This window comes from Phragmites australis, chromosome 4 (genome assembly GCF_958298935.1).
Source record: "Phragmites australis chromosome 4, lpPhrAust1.1, whole genome shotgun sequence".
In the NCBI taxonomy this organism is placed as follows: Eukaryota; Viridiplantae; Streptophyta; class Magnoliopsida; order Poales; family Poaceae; genus Phragmites; species Phragmites australis.
The window spans coordinates 45,544,373-45,556,358 of NC_084924.1; the positions used below are offsets into that span (position 1 = coordinate 45,544,373).

The 11,986-nt window shown below is 49.1% G+C and overlaps 3 protein-coding genes across 4 annotated transcripts; 2 read left to right on the top strand and 1 right to left on the bottom strand.

The window, feature by feature from the left end:
- The first annotated feature begins 993 nt into the window (after positions 1-993).
- LOC133916794 (UDP-glucuronate:xylan alpha-glucuronosyltransferase 2-like) lies at positions 994-5,641 on the top strand. Of its 2 annotated transcripts, none has more exons than XM_062360636.1 (3): positions 994-1,443; positions 1,570-2,176; positions 4,546-5,641. In XM_062360636.1, exons 1-3 carry the CDS (start codon positions 1,231-1,233, stop codon positions 5,481-5,483), a joined length of 1,758 nt encoding a protein of 585 aa, XP_062216620.1. In that variant the 5' UTR covers positions 994-1,230; the 3' UTR covers positions 5,484-5,641. The 2 variants fall into 2 exon arrangements, with proteins under 2 accessions (XP_062216620.1, XP_062216621.1); XM_062360637.1 differs by having other exon boundaries at positions 1,283-1,448.
- A 1,473-nt stretch (positions 5,642-7,114) lies between these two features.
- Positions 7,115-9,588, top strand: LOC133914475 (probable leucine-rich repeat receptor-like protein kinase At2g28990). The gene is made up of 9 exons (XM_062357576.1): positions 7,115-7,211; positions 7,403-7,943; positions 8,034-8,497; positions 8,631-8,766; positions 8,977-9,048; positions 9,138-9,206; positions 9,282-9,353; positions 9,428-9,499; positions 9,564-9,588. Exons 1-9 carry the CDS (start codon positions 7,115-7,117, stop codon positions 9,586-9,588), a joined length of 1,548 nt encoding a protein of 515 aa, XP_062213560.1.
- Positions 9,589-9,782: 194 nt separating this feature from the next.
- LOC133914476 (B3 domain-containing protein Os03g0184500-like) lies at positions 9,783-11,986 on the bottom strand. Its single transcript, XM_062357577.1, has 6 exons — positions 11,752-11,986; positions 11,521-11,622; positions 10,886-10,917; positions 10,623-10,797; positions 10,327-10,533; positions 9,783-10,216 (listed from the first exon to the last, which is right to left on the bottom strand). The coding sequence occupies exons 1-6, from the start codon at positions 11,896-11,898 to the stop codon at positions 10,166-10,168; spliced, it is 714 nt and encodes a 237-aa protein (XP_062213561.1). The 5' UTR covers positions 11,899-11,986; the 3' UTR covers positions 9,783-10,165.

The following is an 11,986-nucleotide window of genomic DNA, read 5'->3' on the forward strand; positions in this document are numbered from 1 at the left end:
AAGGTAGGAAGCGTATGTCATACTGCTTGCAGCTAGCTACATTTCGACTCAAGCTAACAATAGCAGCAAAACTAATGAACCACGCTTATATTTTTCTGAAGAATGCCATAAAGCGTGCATGTATAGCCACGCCAACATTCTCTGAAGAATGTCATAAGCATCCATGCATGCACTAGTTATCTGTATGATTTGGCCAATCGATCTGTTGGAACATGAAATCTGAATGATAGGGCATGCAGGTGATATGGTCAAACTCGAGCAGCCCTGTTTGCCCTCTGACAGACTTAAGAAATGGCCGGTACGGTCAGCTAAATTAGGTACTCCGATGCTAGGAACCTGTAAATAACTACTCCTGATAATCACCCTGCACTGCATTGTGGTCTGTGCTCTTGACCAAGAGAGCTAATCAAGCTTAATCTACTGGAGTAGTGTCGTACGAAAAGCACTCGCTTAATCATGCACTTAATCATGCATGCACGGACAAGCTAGGCGAAAGCTTGTCATCACCATATATAGGAGTGTACTTAGTCACAAACTGTACAGCTAGATGGTACAAATTAAAATCATGACTGTAATTGTACATCTTGAAGAGAACTCTTACTACTACTAATCCATGAAACTAAGACCCTATTTGATAGGACTCTAGCTCCTAGTTCCACTTAAATATGAAATTTGTAGGCTAAAATAAAGTATTTAAACATATATATTTAGTTTAAAATAAAAAACAAAATAGCTTGCTTGTGTATCCTCAGGTTCAGCAACACGAGTTTATAAAACTAAGAATACACAGCTCTTAGAATCCTTAAAGTAAACTATGTGAAACAAACCCTGGGCTAGGCGGTCTGGCTCGCTGGAACGAACTGAAACCTGAAGCGACAAGCAGTCCTTGAGGCCGAACGAAGCGTGACACGTGGTCCCTCGTTCGTTACAGCCGTCCTTTCAAGCTCACCCCACCCCCAACCACCGCTGATTGGCCGCCCTGACACCCTTGACGCCCACTCACACCGCAACTCATCCATCCATCTCCAAGACGAGCAGAGCGCCGCGGAGCAGCACCACCCGCCAAGCCCCGGGTGCATGCCACCCCTATATATCCCTCGCATGCAACGAGCCTCGGCTTAGCCAGCTCGATCGATCGATCAACGCCGCCGCGCGCGCGTCCAAGGACGTACACAACCGCGCGCGGTGTATACGCCGGCGAGTGACCGATCACCATACGAAGCGCGCGGCATGGGGGTGACCACCGCCGGGGAGGCGGTCAAGTCCCCGGTGCGGGCCGCGGTCATCGTCAAGCTCAACGCGGCGTTCCTCGGCTTCTTCCTCTTCGCCTACATGGCACTCCTCCTCCACCCCAAGTACTCGTACCTCCTCGACCGCGGCACGGCATCCCTCGTCGGCTGCACCTTCCGCGACGCCTGCCCGTCGACCCAGCTCTCACGGAAGGTAAGGTGAGTCCACCGGTACATGTGGCGTTCTTGCTCTGGCCACCGGCCGGGCGCGTCGGTAAGACTTCTTAGTCTCGCTTCATGTGCTGACGACAAGTGCGCGCGTTCGTGTGTGTGCATGCAGTTGGGAGGCGTGCCGGCGAACAAGGTGGCGGCGGAGAGGATCGTGAACGCGGGGCGCGCGCCGACCATGTTCGACGAGCTCCGCGGGCGGCTGCGGATGGGCCTGGTCAACATCAACCGCGACGAGTTGCTGGCGCTGGGAGTAGAGGGCGACGCGGTGCACGTGGACTTCGAGCGCGTGTCCGACGTGTTCCAGTGGTCGGACCTCTTCCCGGAGTGGATCGACGAGGAGGAGGATGACGAGGGCCCGTCCTGCCCGGAACTCCCCATGCCGGACTTCGCCCGGTACGGCGACGTGGACGTGGTGGTGGCCGCGCTGCCGTGCAACCGCACCGCGCTGGCGGGGTGGAACCGCGACGTGTTCAGGCTGCAGGTGCACCTGGTGGCAGCGCAGATGGCGGCCCGGAAGGGCCGGCGCGACGGCGGAAGGGTGCGCGTGGTGCTGCGGAGCGAGTGCGAGCCCATGATGGACCTGTTCCGGTGCGACGAGGCGGTGGGGAGGGAGGGGGACTGGTGGATGTACTGGGTCGACGTGCACCTCCTGGAGGAGAAGCTCCGGCTGCCCGCCGGATCATGCAACCTCGCGCTGCCGCTCTGGGGATCGGGAGGTACGTGCATACGTGAGCGCATCACTTATTTTTGCATGCTTGCTCCGGCCGCCGTGCATGCGCGTTCGGTTGGATCTCGATCCACCTATATATCTTCTTCATGATTATTGCACCGCATGCAAGTCGAATCAAGTTGCACTAACTAGGGAAATGCAAAATTGTAGGAGCTTATATACACACGATTTATATCAGCAGTGTATTCCTTATATCTGGTACTTATCTATTTTTTATTTTTCTTACCTGTTTCATGATTTTTTTATCTATTTTTTTGACACAAATTTCAATATAAATAAATAACCCCAATAATAACATGCTAGCCAGGCAAGATACATATGTATCAGTTGGGTCTTATAATTATCATGCTCCCACGAGAAATTAGAAGAAAATTGATACTGCTAAGGTAATATACGTGCGAGATAAGAACAAAAATCTAGGTAGAGTAGTTTTACTTTGAACCTTCACTTACATCTTTACTAATGAAATTAAACATCTTTATAATGCTCTGTTAAATTTCCATAGTAAATATCAGGCAAAAATAAACTGTTAAGCGACCGACCTTTTACACCGTGCTTTCGTACAAACCACAAACCGCAAGAAAAAAGCCGACGCTGTTAACAAAAATAGAACAAAAATAATCTCAATACCTAGTAGGGGGAAATTAAAGAAAGTTGGAGAGAGGATAAGAGTACTAGCATGGGCCTAAGACAAATAATGTTTGGAACATGCGCTACCTGTGTGTTAGAGGCATAACACATGCCACCCAATGAAATATATTAAAGCTAGCCCTATACAGCACATGTAATCTAGCTAAGATGCTCGGGCATATGATCAGTAGGGACGATATGATCGAGTTATTGGGCTATGTAGGGCAAGCCATCTAGAAGGAAATGGGGAATCTGGTCAGGAAATGTGGTTGATAATGCATGCATCGATATGATTAGTCATCACTCAACCATCCTTTTAGCAGAACGATTTTAATAATTAGTACCCCAAATTCTTACCGAACTTGAAGAATCTGGTCGATAATGCTCAGGCTAGACGACGTCATCGATTAAGGCTACGAAGAAATCTTCAAACCAAAGCTTCCTACTCGTTTAATATCATAGACCGGGTGAGAGCTCGATAGTTAATTATGTTCATGCACGTCATCACGACCGATGATGATGGTTGATATTTGTGTCGACATTTTTTTTAAAAAAAATCACGCATATATGCCATTTGCAAACGTTGGTTTCAGAGTACTACTGTTCTGAAAATTGGTCTGGATTAGAGTATGGCGAAAGGTAGGAATAATGTTACACCTACAAAAAGTCCTAGAAAATGGAAACTTCTACTGGTAATCTTGGATCGAAAACCTGTCCTCGCAAGAAGCAGATAGATCTTGGTTTTCCTTGAAAGAATCGGACAAGAGGATGCCAGAGAAGAAGTTGCACCGTTGCATAATATAGAAGACCCGGGAGACTGGGGCCTCTTCACCTAACCTGGTTGGAAGTCTTTCATCTCCATCCGTCTGATCGATCGAGCACTATATATGATGGCATGGCAAATGCATCGACACGATTGATTAAACTAGATTCGGTTGGTGAGCTGCAGCTGACGGCTATAGCTTGTTGATGCACCGATTAATACTTGCATGCTACTGCATTCTACCAGGTGGATGACCAGCCGATAGCAACCGTACGCAAACTTTACTCGCGGTTACTTGATGCTCTCTCTTCTCTTTCGTTTTGACTTAGCGAACACTTCAATCTAGCACTATCTTTTTGCACCTTGGCTTCGGTAGATAGATCGATCGATACCATTTCGAAGTTGCATGCGTTCATGTGTTTCTAGCTAGTAGGAGGAGACGAGAGTGGTTAAGAAATTGAGGCCTTGATCGATCTGCTAATTAAAGATAAACATGTACTCTGAGTACGTAAGTGAGCTATGACCCTGAAATATTCATGGCTTTGTAATTTGACACCATAGAACGTTCGGCACCGTCTTTGGCATTTTGAAGAGCACAGATCAGATCGATCAGATTGCTACGTTTAACAACTGAATTTTGATGAAGGTAAGCTCTGATAAACTGTTTCTAATCACCAATCGTATCGAAAGATCTATGCCTGCCATCACGGCAACATAATTATATAGCTTTTCTTTTTTTGCGAGGATGCATGCTTTTCAGAACAATAATTAAGCATGACTCGTACGATTAATTAGTTTGCCGAGGAGATTCATACCATAATGATTGGAGTACGTACATTTAGTTCTACGTACATGCATGCACATTGATCGGTCTGTTACTCTAGTTAACCATATATTTTACCATCTCCAGTTTTCTTAACGTTTCTGTATGCCACGTACGCACGTGCAACATGCATGCACAGGCATCCACGAGGTGTTCAACGTGTCGGACCTGACGGCGTCGGCGCCCGGACGGCCACGGCGCGAGGCGTACGCGACGGTGCTGCACTCGTCGGACACGTACCTGTGCGGCGTGATCGTGCTGGCGCAGAGCATCCGCCGCGCGGGCTCCACCCGCGACCTGGTCCTCCTCCACGACCACACGGTGTCGAAGCCGGCCCTGCGCGCGCTGTCCGCGGCGGGGTGGATCCCGCGGAAGATGAAGCGCATCCGCAACCCTCGCGCGGCGCGGGGCACGTACAACGAGTACAACTACAGCAAGTTCCGGCTGTGGCAGCTGTCGGAGTACGACCGCGTGGTGTTCGTGGACGCCGACATCCTGGTGCTCCGCAACCTGGACGTGCTGTTCCGGTTCCCGCAGCTGACGGCGGTGGGCAACGACGGGTCCCTGTTCAACTCCGGGATCATGGTGATCGAGCCGTCGGCGTGCACGTTCGACGCGCTGATCCGGAACCGGCGCACGATCCGGTCGTACAACGGCGGCGACCAGGGGTTCCTGAACGAGGTGTTCGTGTGGTGGCACCGGCTGCCGCGGCGCGTCAACTACCTCAAGAACTTCTGGGCCAACACGACGGGGGAGCGCGCGCTCAAGGAGCGGCTGTTCCGGGCGGACCCGGCGGAGGTGTGGTCGATCCACTACCTGGGGATGAAGCCGTGGACGTGCTACCGGGACTACGACTGCAACTGGAACGTGGCGGACCAGCGGGTGTACGCCAGCGACGAGGCGCACGCGCGGTGGTGGCAGGTGTACGACCAGATGGGGGAGCTCATGCAGGGGCCGTGCCGGCTGTCGGAGCGGAGGAAGGTCGAGATCGCCTGGGACAGGCACGTCGCCGAGGAGATCGGGTACGCCGACCAGCACTGGAAGATCAACATCACCGATCCCCGGAAGTGGGACTGATCGATCACTGACAAGCTCGTGCGTCGTAGTATGTACGAAGATGAGGCACATAGCTAGACAGCTGATCGAGCTCGCCGCATTTAAATTTTGGGGCTCCTTAATTTCTCATTTGTTCATACAGATATATATGAATAATGGAGGAGTATGCATAACTTGGACATGAATCTTCAAATGCCTGAAAATAAGATAATTTCGAGCGACGTACACCTTCGGCCAGAGTTAGGTAAGATAGGTTTTTGGGGTTCGGGTTTGAAAAGATTCTATAGATTCTAGGCTTGGAAGAAGCTCTCAAGAGACAGGCTGGTCAGGCGGAAAAAGCGGGGACACCGCCCGCTGCGGGTGGTGGAGGATTGCTGATGGATGGTGCTGACAGCGGGTGAGGTAAGGATGGGGCTCGACGAAGCCGGATTAGCGCAGCGACGGATGGTGGATGCGGATCTAGCAGTAGAAGAGCCGTCAGAGACGGCTCGAGGTGGACGGGCGAGGGAGCGTGTGTTGGCCTAGTGGAGAAGAGAGAGAGCCTTGTTTAAAGAAAGAAGAAAGAGTGAGATCCGTTTGATGGAGATCAGACAGGCTAGACTCATCGCCTAAAACAAAAACTATTTTGAGACAATAATGAGTTAGTTCAACATGCATATATATATGATCCAAGACAAGTTGTTTGCCCTGGTGGCTCGGTGATCCATTACAGGCCGTGGGGGTTTCGTGTGGGCAGCAGCCACAGACGCGCCACGCCCGGACAAGACTAATTCGTGCGCACGCCAGGCGCAGAAGTAGCAACTTTTCAGACAGCCCCTCACATATTTTTATTTTTAGAAATTTTTTCTTCCTACGTCTTTCTGTATTTAGAAAAGTTTTCCGAATAAGTTATCCAGACGAAGTTTTCGAAAAAGTTAACGAGAAAATTTTGAAGAAAAAATTTGAGTTAAGATTAACAAGAAAAGTTTGCTCAGAAAAGTTTTTAAGAAAATGTTTTTAATTTGTTTTTCAAAAATCGGAAGTGGGCCTATCGGGGGAGGCGCGAGTAGCGCACCGCGCGCGAGCGCGAAACGGAATTTCTGGCGCCCTCTCCCGCTTGCCCACCCACGCGCTGGCTTACCCGTGATCTCCCGTGGGCCTCCACTTCGGCGTTCGGCGCACGGCTGCACCAATAAGGGTCCAGCGGCCCAGCGCGCGCCACCAACGTGTAACCACCAGGGTTGGTTGCCGCAGTCCTTGGAGCAATCTGTTTCATGCGTAGACGCGATGCGGTTGCACTGCACGATCAGAGTTTCTTGCAATGGAAAATACTTCACATGCCACCCTTGTGTCTCCCCCAAATACGCTCAAACGGGTTGCAATTAGTTACCTTCGATTATCCTTTTGGCACCGAGCACGTTGCCATGCTCAAACCAACCCCAAACAAAATTTGACCACCTCATCTCCAAAAAAATTTTTGACACTTTCAACATAGCTATATTTGGACGCTTACCAGGACCAACCATCCGGCCACATCCGCCTGTCGTGCGTCCAACCCATAAACATTTCTCTGCTTCCATCCTAGCCTCCCTTTCTTCGCCGCTGCTCCTTCGGAGCTTCTGCTCCGCTTTGCGGGTGCTACATTGCTCCCCCAATCTTATTATGCTATTACGATGCCAAACCCCATCGCCTTCCCTCTCCTCTTCCTTCTTGTCGCCGCTGCCTTATTCGTCTCCTCGTCCTCCCAACCTGCTGCCTCACAACCCAGAGGTAAATTGATGCACGGCTACACTATCTATTTTAATTGATTGATCGTATGTGTATGATTTGCAAGGATTAATTTTTTTTTTCAAATTTTTATAATTTGGAAATTTTAGAGAGAAACGAAAAAAAAAATCATTGATACGTGAAACTTACGAAAAAAAATGTAAAACGAAATTGAAATTCTGATGGTATGACAGGGTTCTACATAAACTGTGGGTCGGACAAGGAAGTGCAGATAGGGAGCATCAAGTGGATTCAGGACGAGGGCTTCATCGCCGTCGGCAACGTCTCCGCCATCGACAAGCCCAACCTCCTCCCGGTCCTCGCCACCCTGCGCTACTTCCCCGACGCGACCGCCCGCAAGTACTGCTATGAGCTCCCCGTCGTCAAGGGCACGCGCTACCTCGTCCGCACCACCTACTTCTACGGCGGCTTCGACGGCGGCACCGAGCCCCCCGTGTTCGACCAGATCGTCGACGGCACCCGATGGAGCGCCGTGAACACCACCGACAACTTCCGGCGCGGCATGTCCACCTACTTCGAGATGGTGGCAGAGGCGCAGGGGAAGACAATGAGCGTGTGCCTGGCGCGGCGGCCCGACACCGCGTCGAGCCCCTTCATCTCGTCGCTGGAGGTCGTCGACCTCGAGGACTCCATGTACAACACCACGGACTTTGGCAAGTACGTCATGAGCACCGTGGCGCGCAACCGCTTCGGCAGCAAGGGCGAGATCGTCAGGTACGAACGTCGGAAATGCGTGCGTACGTGTTTGTGCGCGCCGCGCGCGTGCGTGAGGGGAATCCTGACGTGACGTGGTTGGCATTCTAGCTATCCAGATGACCAGTACAACCGGTACTGGGCGCCGTTCACGGACGGCAACCCGGCGGTGGAGAGCCACTCGCCGATCTCGCCCGACGACTTCTGGAACCGGCCGCCGGACAAGGCGCTCAAGGCCGGGGTCACCGCGAGCCGGGGGAAGAAGCTCACCGTGCAGTGGCCACCGTCAGAGCTGCCCGCGGCGAGCTACTACGTGGCGCTCTACTTCCAGGACACGCGCACGGCGAGCCCCTACAGCTGGCGCGTCTTCGACGTGGCCGTGAACGGGCAGGAGTTCTTCCGGGGGCTCAACGCCTCCGCGGCCGGCGTCATGGTGTACTCCAGCATGATGCAGCTGTCCGGGAAGACGGAGATCGTGCTCACGCCTAACGAGACGTCCCCTGTCGGCCCGCTGATCAACGCCGGCGAGATCTACCAGATTGTCCCGCTCGGCGGCAGGACGGCCACGAGAGATGGTAGGCATTTTCAGACAAAAGCTTCCCTGCGATGGTGATTGCAGATTTCATCTAGTTAGCAATGTCAGTCACATTCGGTTGGTGAGATCAAATGTTTGGGTGATGAGAAGCTCTAGGGCTTTCCCTTATGCAGTGGTTGCAATGGAAGATCTTGCAAGGAGCCTCAAGAACCCACCTCCGGACTGGGCCGGCGACCCTTGCCTGCCGCGGAAGAGCTCATGGACTGGGGTTGAATGCTCCGAGGGACCGCCCGCGCGTGTCTTGTCATTGTAAGTATTCAGATTACCAAGATTGTCGTGTTCAAAGATTCTATCAGTTGTCAACAGTGTTCAAACTGTAAAATTTTGGGCTAAGTTTGGCCAATGCATTGGTGTTCTACTTCTTTTACGGATGGCAGAATGGCATTACAATTCAGCAAAAACAAACTAGCAAAATGCTGGCTATTGCTGTGATAATATGATCCATTTTCTGTAATACAGGGATCTAAAAAATCATGGTCTTTTAGGATCGCTTCCTGACAGCATTGGAAATTTGACTGCGATGAAAACCATGTAAGATATGCGAAATTAGTCTCTGATAATAATATGAGCAGAAGAGATGGACAATTCTTCTAATTTTGCCTGGGAAATTTTGACTGCAGCTATCTAAGTGGCAACAAACTCTCAGGCTCCATACCTGATTTGAGCAGCATGCGCACCCTAACTGCCTTGTAAGCACAAGCATACCTGACAATGCATCATAGGATATTTTTCTCCTCCACACTAACTTTTCTACATTTGAGAAGGCGTCTTGATGGCAATCAGTTCAGTGGCACGATCAAACCATCAATGGGAAAACTCAACAATCTTAAGGAGCTGTAAGTACCAGATTTCTCCCTTTTGTAATGCCTATAAGATAATAGTATACCCTTACTTTCTTTAACTTATGCAGATACCTAAACAACAACAATCTCTCGGGCCAGATACCAGACAGTCTGAAAAACAAAGCTGGACTCGATTTGCGGTATGAGTAGGAGAATTTTCATTTGGTTCGTCCTGACGATATAGTTTGCACGAATGATTTACAGTACTAAGGGGAACAGATTTGAATGAGGCTGGCAAGGAGGAAATATCCTGATGCTAATTTTCAATTTGATGCTGCACCCATGCATACAGAAGACAATTTAATGATGAAGGGAGAGGAGTGAAGGCTTCAAAAGTTGTAGGATGATATTGATGTCTGATGTATGTGAGCTGAAGATTGATGTTATATTTAGCATTCCTTTGAGCCATTTGTGTCCATTTCTTAGAGTTTCACTGTACATGTTGCATCAGATGGCATCAGTTTAGGGATACTTGTTAGGAGAAAGAATCATTCCTTAATCCATCTAAAAATGAGAAAACACATCATGTTTTGAAACTTTCTTTGGGACAGGTAACATGCAGAGGCCAGACAAAAAAAAAAGCTGATTACTAGAATTTTGTCAGTTCTAATCTCTGAACCTCAGTCCTCACTCTCATTAGCAGCACTGATAGGCATACAATCATAAATTCATAATACATAACACTGTGCATCTGATCTTGATAGATAAAGCCTAAAGCATACCCAAAATCCTGTTTTCCATCACTTTTTTTTACGGGAACTATTTTCCATCACTTGATATGTTAGTAGAGCTGTTGCATGGTGCAGTCACTCAGCTACCTCATTGTCATCATCAGAAGCTGCTCGGATTATATGCACCTGGGAAAGCAATTCATTTATGACAGGGAATCGAAAAAATATTAAGATAAAACTATGTTTCAAGTTCACAACTCCACATCATTCAGAGATCACGTATCGGTGTATTGTACCTTGAAGGTAGTAGTCTTGATCAGTTGAAAAACTGTTGCATCTCCATCCTGCAATCCATGGCTTAAAGCAAAACCAGCCCAGCCACCACTTAGCCCCTTCTTGTAGGCAAGGTAGTTGGTATCAAATTCTTCATCTTTCTCATCCACCAGGGTGACAATGGAATCTTGTTTTGGCATGTAAGTGTCACAGAAATGGCTAGGGAGACCCTTTTGATCATGTCATTAAAAAAAGGTTAGTACATGTGGCATGAGCTAAGAAGTTGCTGGGGAGGGCATATAATGCTATGGTAACTCACCAGCCAAAATCCTCGCACGACATGTGAATGCAACATTGCTTTTACAAAGGATGGAATTGCAGGGTCCAGTTGCGATTCTAGCTTCTCGGCTTTTCTTGTTGCCTCCAACCTAGCTTTCATGGAGATTGATCCACGGGTTGCCCAGTAGATGCTGTCAGTTGGTTTTCTAGGAGACCTGAAGAAATGGAAGAAGGGGGTCATTACTTAATGGCAGAAGTAAATGTTTCTTACTCCTACGGTCATGCTAGCAAATATCCACATACCTTGTCATTCTCTCTGCATTAGGTGGCCCTATCTGCCGACAGATGTTACTTGTCAGTAAAAACATAAAGATTCCATTGGTGATAACATGGATTCTAAGCACAATGGTATTCAGAAATATTACAGGCTTCTTATCAAAAGACGAATTTTGTAGTCACATTAATTGTGTCATTTAAATTTCCTAATTTCCAGTAGCTTCTTATCAACAGTTGACAGTTTCTTTTTCTTTTGAATGCTCAGTTGACATATCATATGAACAGAGCTGAGGAAAGGTTGATATACAAAGTTGCTGTAAGAGCTGAGCTTCCAGATAGCAAAACTGGAGAACATTAAGATCAGAACAAAATTTCCATGCTTGACAACCTAGTGAAATGTATGAATAAAGGTGCAAAATGGCGAACCTAAGGGTATCCACTGACCTCTTTAGTTCAACAAATAACACTAGTTTTCCAAAATTAGCATGATTTTGGTTCAATTAGTGTTATTGGTTGAAATAAAGATGGTTTGTGAGTATTCTTAGGTTCATCAATTGGCACCCCTATGTATCAACGGAATGCACTTACCAAATTAGCCAAATAGGTGCAGTTATTAAGCCTAAAATAAAACAGCACAGGTAAAAGGAAAAGAAAGCAGATACCTCTGCATACTTGACCTCAGGAAGGTTAGCCAGGCGCCGTGACCTCCTCGGCGGCGAGGGAGCCACGACTGCCTGCTCAATGATCCTGCGCCTCTTCTGCTTCTGCTCAGCCGCAAACCAAACAAAAAGAGGAATGGATTAGACGAGTAGCAAACTACCAAATAAATAAATGACTAGTAATCCAAGACAAGCAGTTCGTGGGCGGCGGCGGCGGCGGCGTTGTGGCATCACCATGGGCGAGGGCGTCTTGGGGGCCTCCTTGATGGCGGCGGAGAGGTGGCGCAGATTGAGCGCCTCCATCTTGCGCTTGTTCTCCTCCACCGTCCTGTCCCGCGCCGCCTCGTACGGCGACATCCCTTTCTCCGCGACCGCCACCATCCCCCTCACCCCTTCCACTCGGTTCCTTCGATTAAGCTTGCCGTACGTGGAGAAGAGAGAAGTTGGAGCAGCACGGCAGCAAGCGCGA